At 32.8% G+C, this 21518-nt stretch overlaps 1 protein-coding gene across 1 annotated transcript in view; it reads left to right on the top strand.

Annotated features, from left to right (window-relative positions):
* Positions 1-21518, top strand: part of NIPBL (NIPBL cohesin loading factor) — a 201482-nt gene that overhangs the window by 84092 nt on the left and 95872 nt on the right. Inside the window, 7 exon segments of the mRNA XM_043599796.1 lie at positions 2695-2837; positions 5138-5303; positions 8714-8841; positions 11677-11776; positions 12559-12710; positions 17088-17248; positions 18172-18271. Of these exon segments, the coding sequence (XP_043455731.1) occupies positions 2774-2837; positions 5138-5303; positions 8714-8841; positions 11677-11776; positions 12559-12710; positions 17088-17248; positions 18172-18271 (871 nt within the window). The 5' untranslated portion in view covers positions 2695-2773.

Below are 21518 nucleotides of genomic sequence, written 5' to 3'. Positions count from 1 at the left end.
ATGGACTCTGGTCACTTTCCAGCACAGGCAGCATTATTTCCGCAAATTACTCATATTCATCAACATCTGTGACTTTAGCTAAAATTTAAGTCCATTTCTAACAAAGTCTTTGCTGTTCTTCAAAAGCTTGGCTTCCAATGAAACCAGCATAGTTCAGCAGTGAGGTATAAATAATATTTGTCAGTAGTCACGTACTCAGTCTGTACACTAAAGCACTTTAAACCAAACAAGCATTGTTGCTCTCTTTTCTTTCCCCACTTACTCCCAGTTTTCAGTTGACATCAGAGTATTAACATGCCTTATTATGTCACTAAGAAGAAAAGCACAATCTTGTGGTTAGGTTTATTAATCTCCTAATTCATATGTGACAACTAATTAAATCATTTTTAGACTAAAAAACTCCAGCTGGAATTGGGTCTACTTTTACATGTTACATGGGATTTAGGCAAACAGAATAAAGTTGGTTAGCCCACGATATAACTCTCTAGCTTATTCTTTATTGGTTCCTGTCCTCTGAACTAAATAATATGGACACTTGTTACTTAATCTGTTGGAGTATGGCAATTTACATTTACAACGATGAGTCGTATAAGAATAACAAGATATTTTTGTGCTGTTTTATACATAATTTGCATGCAATTATTTTTTCCCATTAATTATTAAGCATAAACTAACTTTTTTATTAGCCCAAACTTAGAAAAAAAAAATCTGTCATGTTTCATGTTTTGGTGACTTCTGTCAGGTTTCAATTTTTGTTTTCTTTTTTTACTACTTGATACAACTTCGTAGTAACTTGATGCTAAATTTGCAGTATTTCCTTAAATTTCTTTAGTGTTGTTAAAGAATCAAATTAATAACTTCAAAGAGTAAAGTCCATATTTAGCAAGAGAACAAATGTAAGATAGCCAGTAGTCTTTCCTATACTATTTCTTGTGCTATATCCTTTCAGTGGATTCTACTAGCAAATTTTATGTCAGTCATTCAGCAAAGGGAAGTGTTTTTTCCTTGGCTGGCTACTAGAAAAGAATGTACATATAAAGGACATAACTGTAAGGGGGAAAAAATAATTACCAAAAAGACAAGACAGTTGTTACTTATAAAGGGGAACAAAATCACCCGAAAGACAAGGTAGTTGTTACCTGTGGTAGGAACTAGGGTGCTAATTTTCTAGATGGTGGTTCTTTGGATGCTTGCTTTATAACTCTGTTAAACCATACCTATATGTTTTATGAATTTCTGTCAACATATATCTATAATTGCGTTTGTGGAAAAAGAAAATTTGTAATTTTAACTGCCTGTATACTTCTACTTTTAAAAAAACACTTGGAAAGATACATTAAGATACATGAGAGAGAGAGAGAGAGGAGTTATTAGTGTTATATCATTTCACTGTTTTGAAGTTTACAACTCAAAAAACTTAGAGGTTCTCTTAACAGTGACAAGCAAATACAATGTTTCAAAAAAAGAAACATTTAAAGTGAAAATTGCAATTCAAGTTTCTATTTTAGCACTGTGTCTTAGTTGATATAGAGTAGATTTCTATTTACTGAAGAGTTTATGAAGTTATTTAATAAAGACATATCTTTGACTAATGTGCATATTATTAAAATGTATTATGTACTTCAGAAAAAGGTTCTTACACAAGTACGCTATTAAAGATAAAGATTCCAAGAGCCACAAGATGAAATGAGAAAAATTGGGGGACACTGAACAGAATTAGAAAACATGTCAGGAATTTAACAGAATGTCTGTACACACAGACACAGAATTGCATCATAAAAACTGAGTCAACAAAGTCATTGTAGAGGAATGTTAAAATGTTAACGTATTTCTCTGTCCTTTATGGGTTGTGCGTTAATTAGTGATTGGTTGGTATTAAGAAGCATGTAGTGATAATTGGGAAAGCAAGGTAAGCACATTAACATAAAGTAATTCCATAAGGATGAAACAAGGCAAGTTTCCAAAAAATATTACAAAGGAATGTATAATTATTACAAAAGTATGTTAGGCTATAAGTGTTATAAGTGAAAGTCAGATTAAGGTAAAGCTTTTAGCTGAATTTGTCTGAGGTTTCATGAGGTAGTGGGAACTTGTCCTAGATCTTGAGGAATTACAGGATTTGGATTAAAGCACAGATGGGCTATCTAGGTAGAGAGATATAGAAGGAAATAAATAAAAATGCAAAAACACAAGGTGAATTCAAGATAATCTGATCAGCTTGTTTGAAGAGGATGGTTTATGTAGAAGAGTAGTGAGAAACCTAATTAGAAGGGCAAGTTACCAGCTAGATTTTAATGTGCTTATGATATAGAAAAGAATTACAGTACTTGTCAAAATTGAGTATCCCAGGTTAGTAATACAGTCTACTGGTTACACAGACTCTTGAGCCAGATTGCTTGGGTTCTAATCTTTCCTCCACAAGTTACTTTAAACTCCCTGTAAATAAATTTCCTCATCAGTAAAGTATAGAAAATAATAGTACCTACCTTACATTGTTGTTGTGAAAACTAAATTTAGTTAATATATGCAAAGCACTTTGCAGTGCCTGATGTATGGTAAGTATAAATGAATGATAGGTATTATTGTTGTATAGGTTGACAAAGGAAAGCAGAAAATCTTATTTTTTATAGGCATTTCCCTAATAGTATTATATTTGACATATTTTTACAAATAATTGTCTGTTTTCTGTTGCAGTGTTTGGGAAATGGGAAGTAATGACAGCTGGCACCTGAACTAAGTACTTTTATAGGCAACACCATTCCAGAACTTCAGGATGAATGGGGATATGCCCCATGTCCCCATCACTACTCTCGCGGGGATTGCTAGTCTCACAGACCGTAAGTTTGGTCAATTTATCTAATCTGTGTTCTCTTCTGTGTTAACAATGATTTTTTAAGAGACTGTAGAAAAAGTTATTTGCAGTTGTCATAAATAAATTACTTGAGATTTAAAAATTTTAATGACAAATATCATTATTTCCTTTGGTTTATTGGCATGCATGTGAAAGTAACAAAATTAGAGTGGTCAGCTAGTAGATAAGACCTTAATTTCTGTTTCATCCTAATGACCAGTTAAGAAATGGTGGTCTTTATTTAAATGTCTTAACACGATAAAGGAATCAATACAAAAGTAAGGACCAAAGAAGATGAGACAAAGCATTAAAAAAAAAATCAAAACTGAAGAAGCATTGATTTGCATATAGGAACAAATATAGACTTTAAAAAAAGCATTTCTAGAAATGGTAATGGAAACTGCCCTTCAGAGAAGAAAGATTGATAGCCTGACTTAATCTAATTTCTTAGTGATGTTCATTTTGGATGTCATTTTCAGTAATCTTTTGGAGTTTGTCATAGATATTAGCAGCCCATTTTATTCTGAACATTTAAGTTCAAAGAATTTCATCATTCTTTTGAGATTTACTTAGTGTAACACAGTTTTTAGGGACTCATTCTTGTGGTAGCTAGCTCTAACTCTAATTCTTAGTCCCTGGGTAATGGTGCAAAAAGCTACCTACAATGTCAGTCCACGTGTCATCCTACTTGAATAAATAAAGGGAAAAAGAGGTAGGAGAGAGAAGGGTAGAAGGTGAGGACGTTGCATTATGCAGGCTTTGGGGCTTTAAAATAAAGGAACTATGAGAAAATAACTTCAAGAAGTGTTTGGTTTTTGTGGTTGGCCCCAGCTCATTTCTAGTTGAAGGGTAGTTTTAATAACTGTCACGGTTTCCACACTTATTTCCCCGTCAGTGTTGTCCTTGTTTATTTAAATTAAAGTTAGTTAACATACAGTGTGGTCTTGCCTTCAGGAGTAGAACCCATTGATTCATATCTTATGTACAACACCCAGTGCTTATCCTGAAAAGTGCCCTCCTTAATGCCCATCACCCATTTAACCAATCCCCCACCTACCTCCCCTTCACCAACCCTCAGTTTGTTCTCTGTATTGAAGAGTTTCTTAAGCGTTTTTATCTGTGTTCAGCAGTCCTTTAACACTGTTTTTCTGTTGTTGATTTCCACTGGTTTTATTGGGAGAAAAATAGTTAAAGGCTGATAGCTTTGAGGTTAGGAAAGTAACATGGCTAGTTTATGAAGTCTGAGATAAGAAAGTAGCTGGTGGGGTTAGGATAACTCAGGTAAGAAAACTTGTCAAACTCTTTAGGTTTTGTTTTCACTTTGTTGTAAGACATAAACAATATAATACATAGGAGTGCCAAGTCAGATATACCACCAGGGATTTATTTTTGTTTGTCCTCCCTATTCTCTCAAATGTACCTTATATTTTAAAAGCTTGCCCAGTAAATCCTATTTATTAAGTAATAATTTGTTTCCTGTGATTTTACTAATAAAAAAAACAAAACCTGTTTTTAGCCATTGGGGCTGTGAGCCTGATAATTACATTGTATAAGTGATTAGAAAATAAGCCCAAAACAAACATACTTTAGTTAACTTTCTTAACTTTTACTTTAAACAAATAAACAAATTTCCATTATGTGAAGAAACTGTAAATAACTGAATTTAAACTACTGTAAAAACATATCAATTTTTTGCTGTTACACTAGAATGAAGAGAGAACTATTTATTTAGAAATTTATAATTGATAGCATAATTCCTTAGATATTTGGCTTCTTCCAGAATCCTTATTCTATGAATGTTCTTTTGCCAAAGTGAGCTATTTATTTTTTATATATACTCAAGCGTTTTAAAAACCTGTTACTTGAAGAGTTGGGTATTATTACTTGGTTTATTTATGTGAGATTACTAGTGATTCTGATAAATCTTAGAAGCAAAAATAAATGCGATTAATTAATGTATTCTCAATTCTTAGAAGTTACTTTTTAACGCTACTTGTTTTGGCTACTTTATTCATTTATTAAGTGAATAAAAATTTTAAGATCTGAAAAATCATGCGTATAAAGGAGTTGAGTTTTATTCTTAGTAATAAAATCTGTTATTGCCCAAGTGATGTTTTGGGGTTTTGTAGACTTGATTGGGGTTTTTGGGGGAGAGGCAGAATGCCTTTTAATAATTTGTCACATTGATACTTACAACTTGTTTTTAATCCCAGAATATTTGTAAGCAGATACTGTAAAGAGACTTCTTACACTCAGTTTCTAATAATCTGATTTTATTCCAAATAGTCCTGAACCAGCTGCCTCTTCCATCCCCCTTACCTGCTACAACTACAAAGAGCCTTCTCTTTAATGCACGAATAGCAGAAGAGGTGAACTGCCTTTTGGCCTGTAGGGATGATAATTTGGTTTCACAGCTTGTCCATAGCCTCAACCAGGTATCAACAGATCACATGTAAGTATAATTTAAAAGTGAAAAGTTTTGGTCTTACTAAGAGAGTCAGTATTCCTGGTTTTACTCTTTATTTCAGAAAATTTATATACATAGTTTAATTTTAAAATACATGAATATCCAGGGGAGCCTTATGATAAGATTTAAATAGACCCTGTAGTTCTGTGAAGGTCTTTTCAACTCTTTTGGAATAATCTTGGCTCATCAAGATGGGTCTCTGCCGGGAGGTCTAAAGTTGCTCAAGAAGCTATCTCCCCCTTAATATTGCTAAAGTGGTTAGAATTCCCAAGCACTAGGGACTATACTGGTAGCTTTATTTGGAATAGGCTCACATGCTTTCCCTGGGAAGTTAACTAAAACTCATGGACTGACTCCATGCATAGCTACTACAAAACTGAGAGTAATTTTTCCCAGAATTCATCATACCATCATAAGTGTATGTTTTCACACAATACACTTTTTTAAATAATATAAACTTAAATTATATAGCTTGTTTATAAAATCTTTGCATATGAGTATACTTTAAAATTTTTTACTATAAAACTTGTACATACTTATAATTATAACATCTTAATACAAAAATTTATAAAAAGTTAAATCTCTTGGGGCATCAGCCTGGCTGAGTCTGTAGAGCATGTGACTCTTGATCTTGGGATTATAAATTTGAGCCCCACATTGGGTATGGAAATTACTTAAATAAAATCTGTAAAGGGCACCTGGGTGGTTCAGTTCAGGTCCTAATCTCGTGGTTTGTAAGTTTGAGCCCTGCCTGGGGCTCTCTGCTGTCAGCACAGACCCCGCTTCAGATCCTCTTTCCCCCCGCTTTCTGCCCCTCCCCTGCTTTCTCTCTCAGAAACAAATATTTTTTTTTAAATAAAATCTTTTTTAAAAAGTTACATTTCTCGGGGCGCCTGGGTGGCTCAGTCGGTTAAGCGGCCGACTTCAGCTCAGGTCACGATCTCACAGTCTGTGAGTTCGAGCCCCGCGTCGGGCTCTGGGCTGATGGCTCAGAGCCTGGAGCCTGTTTCCGATTCTGTGTCTCCCTCTCTCTCTGCCCCTCCCCCATTCATGCTCTGTCTCTCTCTGTCTCAAAAATAAAAACGTTAAAAAAAAAAATTTAAAAAAAAAGTTACATTTCTCTTATTCCTTCACATCTCACTGTACAGCAGTATTCATGTATCCTTTCCATCTTTAAGTTTTGCTTTTTAATTTAAAGATTCATTATTTATAGGAATGAGGATAAAGCACTATACAATGGAGTGGTCTCTGTCATTAGATACAGTACATACTTTGAAGCCATTTTTAAAGCTGATGAATGTTAAGGTAATATACATGTGAATTTTCTGATGGGGAAACTGAGAAATAGTTGGTAAAATCAGAAGGAAGTCTAATACTAATATTTTGTCACTACAGAAATTCAACAGTGACTAAATATTTTGTCACTTGTTATATCTATACATATTTAATCAACAGTTATCACCAAATATTTAAAAAGATAAGGTAAATAGCACATATACAGTTATGATTTATTTTATGGAGAGCTGCCTTAAGATTACCTCCAGAAATTCATTGAAATTTATCATTGGACACCATGTTTATAAATCTTTCTTACTAGATTTAATGATGAGCAGAACAGAGACATGTAGAATATAAAATTAAAAACACTGCCTATATTTATTATTTCTGTTCCATAGTTGTAAATTTAATTTGATACTTACTTACATGTTTATTGAAAATTGCAACTATCCATAACCACTTGCTTGGTGTTTTTTTGCTCACTGATGACTTTGAGAAAAGAATATTAGATGGAAAAATTACATAATCTCTGGGTCTTGTCTTAACCAATGTGGCAACAGTATTTCATTCAGAGGACATTCTCAAAAAGGCAGACTCACTCATATTCAAATGTAAGAGAGAAAATATATTCCAAGCCCAACTACCAACTTCTGTGCATAATTATCATCTCTGTAACCTTCCATTATTTTGAATAGAGTAGTCTCTGTTTTCTACTTTGAAACTAATGTGAACATTTTTTTTCAGTTTCCTTATTTATTTTAAGAGAGAGAGCTAGAGCCAGAACATGTGTGCAGATTAAGGGCAGAGAGAGAAGAGCATTCCAAGTCATTGGAGCTGAAACCAAGAACAAAATGCTTAACCGACTGAGCCACTCAGGAGTTCACTAATGTGAACATTCTTTTTTTTTTTTTTAAGTTTTTTTTAACGTTTATTTATTTTATTTTTTTTAACTTGTTTTATTTTTTATTTTTTTAAATTTACATCCAAATTAGTTGGCATATAGTGCAACAGTGATTTCAGGAGTAGATTCCTTAGTGCTCCTTACCCATTTAGCCCATCCCCCTCCCACAATCCCTCCCATAACCCTCAGTTTGTTCTCCATGTTTATGAGTCTCTTCTGTTTTGTCCCCATCCCTGTTTTTATATTATTTTGTTTCCCTTCCTTATGTTCATCTGTTTTGTCTCTTAAAGTCCTCATATGAGTGAAGTCATATAATTTTTGTCTTTCTCTGACTAATTTCACTTAGCATAATACCCTCCAGTTCCATCCATGTAGTTGCAAATGGCAGATTTCATTCTTTTTGATTGCAAACACACACACACACACACACACACACACACACACACACCCCACATCTTCTTTATCCATTCATCCATTGAGGGACATTTGGGCTCTTTCCATACTTTGGCTATTGTCGATAGTGCTGCTATAAACATGGGGGTGCATGTGTCCCTTCGAAACAGCACACCTCTATCCTGTGGATAAATGCCTAGTAGTGCAATTGCTGGGTCATAGGGTAGTTCTATTTTTAGTTTTTTGAAGAACCTCCATACTCTTTTCCAGAGTGGCCGCACCAGCTTGCATTCCCATAACGTTTATTTATTTTTGAGGGAGAGAGAGAGCACAAATGAGGAGGTGGCCAGAGAAAGAGGGAGATGTAGAATCTGAAACAGGCCCCATGGTCCAAACTTTCAGCACAGAGCCCGACGCGGGGCTTGAAATCAAGAACCGGGAGATCATGACCTGAGCCAAAGTCAGATGCTCAACTGACTGAGCCACCCAGGCGCCCCTTATGTGAACATTCTTAAGTAAACTAATAGTTCCATAAAATGTTTTGGCCTTTTTTTTTTTTCCTGTTTAAAATGGGAAAAAAAGTTGTCTTTAGAAGAACTTCTCCCTGTCATTTTTGATAATTCTGTTTCTTCCAGGAATAGTGTCTTCAAAAATCCATGAAATTGTTGAACATTTTTTGTGAATTTTTTTTATATGCCATAAGTTCTTGATTTTCTACCTCAGTCCTTTATGAATTTCACTAGTAAATTGCTATCTAACTAATGTAGAATAGGGAATTCTTAATCACTATTTTCATTTTTGATATTTGTTTTTTTAATCCCAGAGAGTTGAAAGATAACCTTGGCAGTGATGATCCAGAAGGCGACATACCAGTCTTGTTGCAGGCTGTCCTGGCAAGGAGTCCTAATGTTTTCAGGGAGAAAAGTATGCAGAACAGATATGTACAGAGTGGTAAGGTTTTTAATTGAATTTCATATTATATTTTTTTGTGGGTCTTCTATCAGAGATTGTTTCATTTGTAAATTCAAGTGTCTCCTTTAATAAGGTAGTCTATCATCTATGAATGCTATGTTGATACTTTGAATCAAGCCAAGAATAAGAAGGAGACCAAATGAATGTTAATATTCTTGAAGTTTAATATGTAACTAAATTCCTTGGAAATTAGACAAAGCTGAAGTGTATTTTGTTATATATTTCAGAATGCATTCATTTACTCAGAGAGCTTTAAAAGTCTTTTCTTATATCAGAAAATCATGGAATTGATATAAAAGGAGTCTTTTCATTAATCAAATAATAAAAATACTTGCAGAGCTTTTCAACATGCAGTACTTACATAAATAATTATAACAGGTTTTAGTGTTAGTACTGATAGTGATTATATTCATAGTTCTGTAGCAATTGGTTTCACTCTTTTGCTGCCTTAGCAACAGAAAAGTAGGTTTATAAGTATTATTATTAAGGAAAAATTTATAATAAATATTATAAAAAGCATAAAGATATGATATTCAATATAGATACAATTTTTATGTAATCAAGGTGTACCCAGGAGCATTGTACTGAATCTGGCAAGCCCAAGTATTTATTTGGCTCTCAAGATTAAAATAGTTAGAAAGGAATAGTTTAGACAGCTCAGGAAGGTCCAACTTAATTAACTGATGAATTGTATTCAAGAATATTGGCAGATTTATTGACAGTACCTCCATGAAGCCCTCCATTCCCTTTCCTAGTTTTGTCTTGTTTTTTAAATAGTATTTGTTAATTTTATGTATTTGTGTGTGAATTGTGTTTTTAAGCAATTGCATAGTTACTATCCATTCCCCAAAGTGAGCCCATGGAGATGCCTCTGTCCAAACTCCCCTTCAGCAAATTGAAGGCAAGTCTGCAGGGCGACACTGTATCTTCACTAGAACCAAGAAGCTAGATTGCAGTAGGAGGAGACAGATAGGAATGGTGAAAGTAAATCTAGAATTACAAATGCTCTGGAAGAATGTTGAATGAAAGAAAATATGGAGAGATCATTGATTAGAAGAAAAACTTACAGGAAAGGAGCATTAAGTATAAGATAATGTGAGTGGATATAAAATTGAGTAAAGGAAGTCTTCCAAAGCTATTTATACTACATTTTGTAACATATTTTTAAATATTTAATTTGGGTAGTAAATTACTCTAATAAACTTTTTAGAGTATTCACGTTTAAATCACACATTTTGTATTTTATACTACATACACTTATATTTTAGCCCAAAACGTTAATTTCTCCATATCATACTTTGTGAAAACAAACTAGCATTAAAAAGTGAATTGACACATTGTGTGTTGTGATTTTTTTTTCTAAGCGTTTCCCTGGTGATATTTGGCTTTATAATTTAGAAAAGTGATTCTTGATTTCTAAATGTAAATGTGAGTCACACATATGGAGAAAATTTAATAATATGCAAATCACTTTATTCATAGTTGTTTGGAGCTTTGAGATAATCAGGAAGGACTATTAGGAATTTTATTTGCCCCCCCCCCTCCTTTTTTTTTTTTCTTCTTTTTTAATAAAACCATTGCTTTCAAACTAGTAATCCCAGCTTGTTCCAGCCTGTTAATTCAGGGGAAACATTTTTTAACTATCATCTCATAGAGGATTGCTCTTCTGCTCAAAAAAAAAAAATCATCAACAGTAATTATAGTACTTAAATTATTAAGCTATGGAACATATGACTTACTACTGAATTTGAGTTGGAAGAGAAAGCTCAGAAGTTAACTTAGACTATATATAAAAGAAAACACACTATTAGTGGTAGTTTTCCAGGCGATTTTGAGCCCTCATTTTATTCAACTACTGTCCTAGAGCTAGAATCCCTTCTGAAGTATTCCAGGCAAATGAACATGTAGCTTCTGTTTGAATGTTTCTGGTAAAAGGAACTTTTCATATCAATAGCAGGAACTGGAATTTGGGAATGTGATATGATGTGTAAAGCTTCCAAAAAGATTGGCTATACATATCATAAGAAAGTTCAGGTGTAATCATAGATTTTTATCTTTGATTTTACAATGCCTAAATAACTGGATTTTTTTGCATCTCCTATGTAAAAAAAAATGCCCCTTGTGTAATAATTGAAGGAACAATGTCTAGCTTGAAAAGAAATATGAGAATCTGAAAGCTGTCCTCCTCACATTTTCATTCTTTAGTCAAATATTCATTTAATCCTTACTGTGGCAAAGAATTATCGGAGAAGAAAGAATAGGAGCGTTCTGTTTTGCATCAAAACATTCTGATGGAAATGGCAGCAACTCAAACTTTGGGCCCCTCAATAAAGTAGTACTTTTTAAAACTGAGGTCTGAATCTCAGTGAAACAAATAGAATGAAATGAAGCTCCTGAAGACTGGGGGATGTATGTAATAAAGTATGTCCCATATAATGGAAAAACCACCAAAGGACCTATTGTAGAAGTAATTGTGTAGTATTTGGTCAGGGGTTAGAAAAGGTGACTTCTAAAGGTTCTTTCAATTTTAAGGCTAAATGATAGGACATTAAGTAAGCAAGTAGAATTAAAAAAAAAAAAATCTCTATCTCTGGTCTTGCATTAGTTATATGGTAAAAGGATGTTTTAGTAAAATTGGTTGTGCTTGAAATTTAGTTTCTGTGTTTTGCTCTTCAAAATGAACCTGTGAGTCAAAAAAAGGAAAGAACAGAAAGAACTTTTGAATGTTTGTGATAGAGCAATTGCTTTAAATCATTTAAAGATACTTTACCATTAAAAGAAAAAACACATTTTCCATTCTTATGTGTTGTGTAGGAATGATGATGCCTCAGTATAAACTTTCTCAGAATTCCATGCACAGTAGTCCTGCATCTTCCAATTATCAACAAACCACTATCTCACATAGCCCCTCCAGGTAATATATGCATCATTTTATTAAGTACTATTTTCTGTGATGAGCATGCTTGTGAATTTATGCTGTATACATACAGTTAGGTAAAGGTGAATTATATGTAGTTAAAAAGTTGAAATGCTTAGCCTTAAATAGTAACTCACACAGACATTTGTCTTAAAATGTTATATGCAGAAATGCTCTAATATACTAATTGAAGTAGCTACCATCTTGGTAATTTAATTTCATACAGACAAAAGAACGTGTTAAAATAATGTGTTTGAGAGGCACCTGGGTGCCTTAGTTAAGCATCTGATCTTGATTTCAGCCCAGGTCATGATCCTCGGGTAGTGGATCTGCATTGGGCTCGGTGCTGAGGGTGGAACCTGCTTAAGATTCTATCACTCTGCCCCTCTCCCTTGCTCATGTTCTCTCTCTCTCTCTCTCTCTCTCTCTCTCTCTCTCTCTCTCTCTCTCATAAATAAATAAATAAATAAATAAATAAATAAACAAACAAAATGTGCTTGAGATAAGAAAATTTGTAGAGTAGAATTTAGGGAGCATGACTTTATCTTAAATAGAGGGATACTTTTATGCAAGTGAAATAAATTAATTACCTGTTTAGTTTAACTGTTAGATTATCAATTGGGGATAATTTTTATATTATCTACTTTTCAAAATTTTCTGTTTGCATAGGTATTGTTTTATACAAATCAGAGTTGTGAGAATTTTATGACCATGAAATTTTAAGGAATAGCATATTTATTTCATTTCCTGATATTGTTTGTTTGGATTTTGGGTTTCAGCCGGTTTGTGCCACCACAGACAAGCTCTGGGAACAGATTTATGCCACAACAAAATAGCCCAGTGCCTAGTCCATATGCCCCACAAAGCCCTGCAGGATACATGCCATATTCCCATCCTTCAAGTTATACAACACATCCACAGATGCAGCAAGGTAAGAAAGTTGGTTATTTATCTACAGGGAATACCTGTAATTTAAGCAAATTAATTTTTTCTTTTTATAGTTTTTGAAATACAAACTAAAACAGGACCCTGAAATTCATCATTTGGGAGATAAATGGATCCCTGTCACATGACTCTTTGGATTAGATTATTATACAACTGAGTGTATCTAGTTATGAAATTAGGAATTTTTTTTTTTAATTGGGCCGTGTTCTTACATAGCACTAAGCCAAAGAGAATTTTGTTTTAATTGGTGAAGTATGTATAGTGTGAAAATTTTACTATAAAGTAAATACAGTGCTGGTAGAGAAAGTTCTGGGATTATGTTACTAGTTCTCAGTTGAAATTAGCTGATAATGTCTTTGTAAGGTTATATTGCCTTGGGATGTATGTCCTGGCTTCTAAATAGTTTTTTATTAATAGTATAAATTTATACTTTTTTTGAGAAATTATAAAAAGTGTAGAAGAGACTGTTAACAAATACCTGGTTTTGTCCCCTATAAATAACAGCAAATTTTTAACATTTGCAGTCAATTATTAGTTCCTGTGTGTATTCTTCTTTTCTATCATACATGGAATCAAATGTCTTTTATAAACTTTTCAACTTACAAACTGTTAATGTAGTCATCAATCAAAACCACCAACTTCTGATTTCTCAAAGCTAGATAATGAAATACTAGGTTGAGATTATTTCATACACTAATTCAAGGGAAAACCAGGAGGTGGATCACACATTTGGAATAGACAACTCCAAAATTACAGACTTTAGTGTGAGTGCTGAATATAAGTATGTATGTATTATATAGGTTCTTGATAATTGTAAAATATTAGTATACTCTGGCACACAAAGATATGAAGAACATTTTAACTAATGAAAGGGTAATGTTAAAAGGATGCATTGGTTTCTTATGGAAATATCCATATACACATTTGTATGTGTAGGAAAGAATGTAAATTTTTACTCTGTTTACTGTTGTTTTTTAAACAAGATAAATCCAGCTTTTTCAGAAGAAAAGTTGAAATCACAAAATCAAAAGAGAAATATGATTTGGGCATCTTCCTATTCGGTAATGAGTCATTTCTTAGAAATTCTCAGATATTTGAGCAACTAGAAATGTTACTCCAGGATTAGCCCCACCTAGATATTAAGGTTAATTAGAACATGTAGAGTGGTAAGAAACAAACGGATAGGTAGATGGGACAACACAGAATCCAGAAATTAGGCAAATATATACGGGAATTTAGAATATGTGGAAGGTAACATTTGAAACATTTTTTTTCAACCTTATGTTATAAAAATTTTAGCCATACAGAGAAGCTGAAGGATGAGCACAATGAACCCCTTCATCAACAGGAATAATTCTTTGCCATTAAATACAGTTGCTAGGAAAGATATTTATATAAACACCAAATATAATTATTCATTCTAAAAAAATTAAGGACAGTGAATTAGTAATTCACTTCTTAAAAAATTAAGGACAGAAATGAAGAAACAGATTAATATTTTGTATAGTATATATTTTGTATTATAATTTTAATATAAATATTTGAATATAAATAAGGACAAGTAAATATGGGGAAATTATATTTTCAAAATTTATTACGAACACAAAGTATTAAGTTTTAATATACCAGATTTTATACAGATTGATACGAAGAAGACAAAAATAGAATTAAGAAGAAACAGACATACTGAAAAAGAAAACAAATTGGACACCAGAAAGATTTAATGCCTATATTAAAGTATGGTCAACCTGGCTGACATTAAAGAGATATGAATCAATTAACCAGATTAGTAAACATTTTTTAGTTATACCTAGTATCAACAAATGTGCCGGGAAATTTGAACTTCCTACATTCTTCATTGGGATATAAATTGGTACAATCTTTTTAGAGAACATTTTGACAATATCTATCATAATTTTAAATGCACATACATCCTTTAGTAGTTCAAATTCTCTCTCCCTGAAGAGAAGCAGAGGGGATAAAACATCAGACAGTTTTATCTACAAGTTCTACCAAGCATTCAAAGGAGGTATTCTAATCTTCAAACATTCCAGACAGAAGAAAAATGTCAACACTCTCCTACTTCATTCTATAGAGTTAGATAATCTGGATACCAGAATCAGGTGTAGTGAAGAAACTGTGAAAAAGGAAAATTATAGACCAATTATCACCTAAAATTTCTAAATAAATATTACCAAACCAAATAAGCAGTGTTGGTAGCCTGTATGATAAAATTGGATATATTATCGGGAATACATGGATAATTATTAGACAGTTAACACAAATTTAAGAGGTTGGGGATGCTGTGTGCCTCATAATAGGTACCTAAAGAACATTAAAAATTTTTAGCTTTTGTTCATGATTTAAAAGCTTTTCACTGAATAGGAATAGACTGGTACAACCTTATCCTGATCTTTCCACCTAGGGGTGAAAAATGAGAAACATTCTCCTTGAAGTCAGGAATAGGACATGAGTGCCTATGATCATCCCTTTTACTTAGTGTGGTAGTGGGTGTTTTAATACAGGAAGATAAGCGAATATATGCATATATATATGTATATATTTTGTATGTATAGTTATATGTCTAATTATTGGTAAGGAAGAAATGAAAGTGTTAGTTTTCAAGTGATTGTCTTCATAGAAAATCTAAGAGAAGCTGCAGATAAGATAATAGAACTTAAAAAATATTCCACAGTTACTAGATACAAGATCATTATAATAAAATTTAATTGCATTTTTATACACCTAAAATAAGCAATTATAAGTATAATCTTTCTTTAATATTATCAACCACTTAAAGGAAAAAGCATAAGATATCTAAGAATGAATTTAACAACGTATAAGACCTTTGTGAAGAAAATTATAAAACTTTTGAAAGAGCTAAAAGAAAACCTAAGAATATGAAGTTATGCCATCTTCATGGATGGAAAGACTCAGTAGGGTAAAGATTGAAATTTTCCCAAATCTGTAAACTCAATACAATACCAATAAAAATCTAAAGCAGGATTTTGTGCAACTTAAACTTCTTCTAAAAATTCATATGGAAGAATAAAAGGCCAAGAATAGCAACATAATTTGAAATGGAATGAGATGTAGAAGCTCAGTCTGGCAGTTACCAAGACTTATTGTATATTATTGTATATTTATTGTATATTATTGGTCCGTGGAGGAGTAGAACATGGGGAAATGGAATTTGATAAAGAGCCTAGGAACATACCCAGGAACAAATGAAAACTTGATACATATGGTATTATATCTTAATTGGGAAACACTGGTTTCTTTAATAAATTGTGTTGAGACAATTAGTCATCCATGTGGATAAAGGTAAAATTGGATTCCTGTCTCAGCTACACGTAAAGATGCATTAAAGACCTAAGCGTGAAAAAAACAAAACTGTGGAATTTTAAAACAAGATGCAGAAGACTGTCTTCATGATTTTGTGTTAAGGAGGGAATCCGAATGGCTAGTACGCATAAAAAGATACTTGGTTTCACTATTAATAAAGAAAATACAAATATTAAATTGACAAAGAGCTTCCCATCTCAGGCTGACAAACATTGTTGACAAGAATATAGATTAGTAGTAGCAACTCTCATACACTACCAGTGGAGTACAAATGGACATAAGTAATCTGGAAAACTATTTGTTAATATTCAGTAAGTTTTAAAAAGTGAACATATCCAGCAATTTCACTTCTAGACACATTTGTAAAAAAGGCAAGAATATACATTATATACAAATATATATATATGTACATGTATACATGTACAAGAATATGCATTGTTTATGACAGCAAAAATACTGAAGCCATCTAAACATTTGGACTTAAGAATGGAAAGCTGTATACATTATGCAGCAGAATATATTTATTTAAAATAAGTGAATTTAATACTACATGTATAAAAATGGATACATTTCAACATAACATTGAAATAGAAAGCAAGGTATAGAAGGATATATACATATAGTATACCATTTTATATAAAGTTACATGTGAAACAATGGTATGTATTATTTAGGACTATATTCATTTATAGGAAAGGTATAAAATATTCATAGGTAGAGCAAAGTTTGAATTCAGTGTGGTGGTTACTTTTATAGAGTAAGGGGGAGGGAACAGAGGAGAGGAATATGCAGATACATGGAGAGTTTCAGCCTTATCTAATGGTTTATTTCTTTTCAAAAATAGATCTGAATGATATGTGACACAGTGCTAAGATTTGATCAAGCTCTGATAGTCGTACACAAGTGCTTATTATATTTTCTATAATTTCTGTGTGTTTAAAATATTTTGTGAACAATTATTTTTCTCTAAGAATTTTATTTTTATAAAGCTTTTTGTTTTTATTCTTGTTAATTTCAGCATCAGTATCAAGTCCCATTGTTGCAGGTGGTTTGAGAAATATACATGATAATAAAGTTTCTGGTCCGTTGTCTGGCAATTCAGCTAATCATCATGCTGATAATCCTAGACATGGCTCAAGTGACGACTACCTACACATGGTGCACAGGCTAAGTAGTGACGTATGTTATATATTAGTTATCATTAAGGTAATAATATAGTTCTAATACTTGTTTCGTAACCTAGTATTTTGATCCCACAGTTTAATTGATATCTACTGTGTATCAAAGGTTATACTAGGTCTGAGAATCTTGCTATAAACAACGTGATTCCTATACCTACAGAGCTTGGTCTAGAGCAAGGTTGATAAACTGGCCATTAGTTTGACCTACAAACTAAGAATGGCTTTTACATTTTTAAAAAACAACAACAACAAAGCATGTGACAGAAACTGTATGTGGCCCACAACCCTAAAATTTTTATCTGTCCCTTTACAAGAAAAGTTTGCCAACCCTTGGCCTAAAAGTTTTGGTTCTTAATGAAATCTAGTTTCATTTTTAAATACTTGTTCACACAAAAATGTTTTTAAAATAATGAACCTTTATTTATTAGTATCAAGCTCTTTTTCCCTGTAAGACTTGTACAAGTCTTTATTCCCTGAAATTTAGCATTGCTTTGATGTTTTAAAATATTCCACATACTGGAACTGGTTTTGTGGTATTATCAGATAAGTTATATGTTAATTGGTTTGGCAATGAGTTACGTGTATATAAGGATAACAGAGATGACTGTGAACTCTGCCCTCAAGACATTTACAGCCTCGTATGGCCTTCATAGCTCCTCTTGTAGAAAATAGTAAACAAAAATGGAGCCTAGTAGTAATACCAGTTTTCTTATTCATTGCCATGCATAGGCTGTTGATTCTTTTGGATACAGTTTCAATTCTTCTAAGATTTACCATGAGCAGAACAGGAACATACAGAAGAATTATGCTTTTGAATACCAACACTTTACCTGTCAGTAGTTTCTATCTTTTATTGATCTGTTTAAGATTTCTCTAAAGCCTCTCCAATCATTTAAGATAGACATTTTATATTCTTTTCAGGATGGAGATTCTTCAACACTGAGGAATGCTGCTGCCTCTTTTCCCTTGAGGTCTCCACAGCCAGTATGCTCCCCTGCTGGAAGTGATGGGACTCCTAAAGGTATTGTTGTAACTAAAATTTCCTTCAGCAGTTGAGTGAAGAGCTCAAACTTCTTAGTGCAGATACCAAAAGCTACACTTTATTGTTTTTCACTTATTGTAGGAAAGAAACAAACCTGTACTCATCCCTGTAAACTATTGGTAATGTTTTCAAATATATACAGTATTGTTCTCACTGATAAATCCAATAATCTTTTCAGACCACAGCATTTACCAGCTTTCCCTCATCTCCACCCCCCCCCAAAAAACTTACTTCATATCAAGTCCACCTGTTTTCTTCATGTTTCTTTCATTGATTTTTTTTTTCTTCATTAGCTCTTCTGTCTGCTCTCTTACTCCTCAAGATTTCTATCATTAGACTTTTTAATCTCCCATTGTACTTTTTCCCTTGGTTATTTCATTCAGTTTTGGTAACAGCATTAATTACTTTTGTGAATAGGATTGCCAAGTCAATGTCTTTGGCTCCAGTCCTGTGTTCTAAGTTGTAATCTTTTGTTTCCAGACAAAATTTCCTCATTTCTAGCTGGTATTTCAAATTCATTTTCAAAGTTATTTTCACTGTTTTCTGCCATTTTATTTCCTTTTAATGCCATCCTAGTCCTGAATCATCATAAAGATGTCTCTTACCTCTTGTGTAGTCACTTATCAAAATCTGGCCTATTGTATATTCTCTCTCTAAATCTCTTACACATACTTTCATTTCTGCTTATTAAAATCCTGTCTATTTAAGTTCTAAGTTAAATGGGTCACCTTACGTGGACTCTTTTCTTTTAACCATCTCAAGCCATTCATTAGTTTATATTTTTTCTAATAACTTATCCTGTAGTATCTTACGGACATGAATTTTATTTTCTCTTCAAATTCCCAAAGAACCTTGTGTGGACCTTTGCATACACTAGATTCATAAAATTGTGAATTTAAGTCCCAAGTTCAGGCCTTTTGAAAGTACTTAAAGTGTGATCATTTGAATTACCAAAGTTATTGGAAGAGAATATTATATTCCATATTAAAGAATTAACTTGTAATTAATTACAATATAGGTGATTATTAATAATGTTTCTCTATCCATGAGAATTTCTGACGATAGCCATCTAAATCATGGACTGGTGTGCCTCTTATTATAAAGACAATTTTTTCACAGGTTGTGTTCCAACTCTTTGATCAGAGACATTCTTCCCAAGGTGAAAGTTGAACTTTTATGAGCCATTCTTATTCTTTAATTCTGTGAATTTTCAGGGATAAAAATAACTCAGCTTTTGAAAGAGCAGCTTCCAGAATAACTCTATTTGTAGGTTAGGCATCAAAGTTAGGTACATATCTCACAAGTATTGTCAAAGTGAGAAATTATTCAGACTGCCAGGGAGGAGATACAGTGAGATAGCTAGTTGATCTAGATAATCAGCCCATTTTTCCTCAAACGCTTGAGGATAGATAAATAACTTTAGATAGAAAGAAAAAACTTTAGAACACCCTTACAAACACATTATTCATCAGAAACCACTACTTCTGTTCATGAAGTTGTTTTCCACCTAGTTTGGAAGGTTGAATGCATCATCAGTCTAATTTGATATTTTAGGTGAATTGTTGGAATTTTAAGTTCTAAAATATATACAATTTGGGAGCGCCTGGGTGGCTCCATGGGTTAAGTGTCCGACTCTTGATTTCTGCTTTTAGGACATGATCTCATGGTTCGTGAGATCAAGCCCCATGTCAGCTCTGCACTGACAACATGGAGCCTGCTTGGTATTCTCTGTCCCCCTCTCTGCCTTCTCCTGCTTGTGCGCACACTTTCTCTCTCTCAAAATAAATAAAAATAAAATTTAAAAAATAAAATACACATAATGTGACACAAATTTTAAATACAAAGGCAATATGGTATGTTATAATTCAAATGTTAGAAAAATCTGGATTTAAACGTTTCAGGTTTGCTAGCTATGTAACCTTGGGCGAATTTCTTAATCACTATAAGCTTCATGTTCCTTTCTGCAAAATAGTGATAATGCAAATCAAGGTTGTTGTAAATTATTTAAATGAACTGATGTGCAGAGCACCTTGCACAAGCTCTGACACAAAATAAATGGTCCAAAAATATTAGTTTCTTTTCTTTTTAATGTCCCCATAAGCTGTTTAAAGACACTAGCTGTTGGTATAACCTCAAACTAACATTTCTAGTAAATTGCTTCAGTTGGATCTTTATCACATTTTAGATATGTTCTCTAGAAAGTTATATTCTTATTTATCACACTTTAAGGTTTTTTTTAATTAATTTTTTTTTGAGAGAGAGCGAGCGACAGAGCAAACGCACAAGTTGGGGAGGGGCAGAAGAAGGGGGAGAGAATCCCAGGCAGGCTCCACACTCAGCATGGAGCCAAATGCAGGGCTCCATCTCACATTCGTGAGATCATGGCCTGAGCCAAAATCAAGAGTTGCGCGCTTAACCCATGGAGCCAGAGCCACCCAGGCGCCCCTTTGTATATCATACTTTAAATATTAACATTGCTAATTGAAAGGACAGGTTTATGTATCATGGAAAAATCATACATATGTTTAAACACTGAAATCTTAACTTAAGACAAGTCTAGGTTTAGGTTCTTTCTTTAAAGCACTTTTACCCTGACTGATTTTTATAATTTCCCATGGGTTTTTAAACTTTTTATAGTCTAATGCTAAGCAGTGTAACAATCATACTTTTATTTTTGAAGCATATCAATGCATTTTTCCTCATTTAACAGTTTGTTAACAAAGAATTTTTCCATTTTGTTAGCTTATTTTTACCACTTATTTGTATCATATAACATTTGTTAAATTAATGGGATCTGGGCCAAAGATATTTTATTGAGCCTTGAAATTTGCTGGACTTAAATTTTTTCTAATAGAAGGAGGATTAGCAAGCTGAAGAGAATGTGTGAATGCTATTTAAGTGGAGGGAGAAAGAGAACATCACATAAAGGTATAAATCAGTAATTTACCATCAGTTTGTAAAGGAAGTAAGGATTCTAAAAATTTTCATTTTTCCCACTTTCTTTTTCTTACACTAGTAAGTATTCATGTGAGTGTACTTTCTAGGATTAATTTGTTATTTTGTAATTTAGCAGATTTATTCTTACTTTAGATTTGTTAGTTTTCCTAAATATTAAGTGAAAGAATAGGAAATATTTGCCCAAAATATTTGTGTTGTATCATCTTTAGAAACAATGAACTCCTTTGCTATTTTCAAACAAAGTATTTATATTTTATAAGAACAAAAA

The sequence above is a fragment of the Prionailurus bengalensis genome, chromosome A1 (genome assembly GCF_016509475.1).
Source record: "Prionailurus bengalensis isolate Pbe53 chromosome A1, Fcat_Pben_1.1_paternal_pri, whole genome shotgun sequence".
In the NCBI taxonomy this organism is placed as follows: Eukaryota; Metazoa; Chordata; class Mammalia; order Carnivora; family Felidae; genus Prionailurus; species Prionailurus bengalensis.
This window is presented reverse-complemented; position numbering and strand designations above follow the sequence as displayed.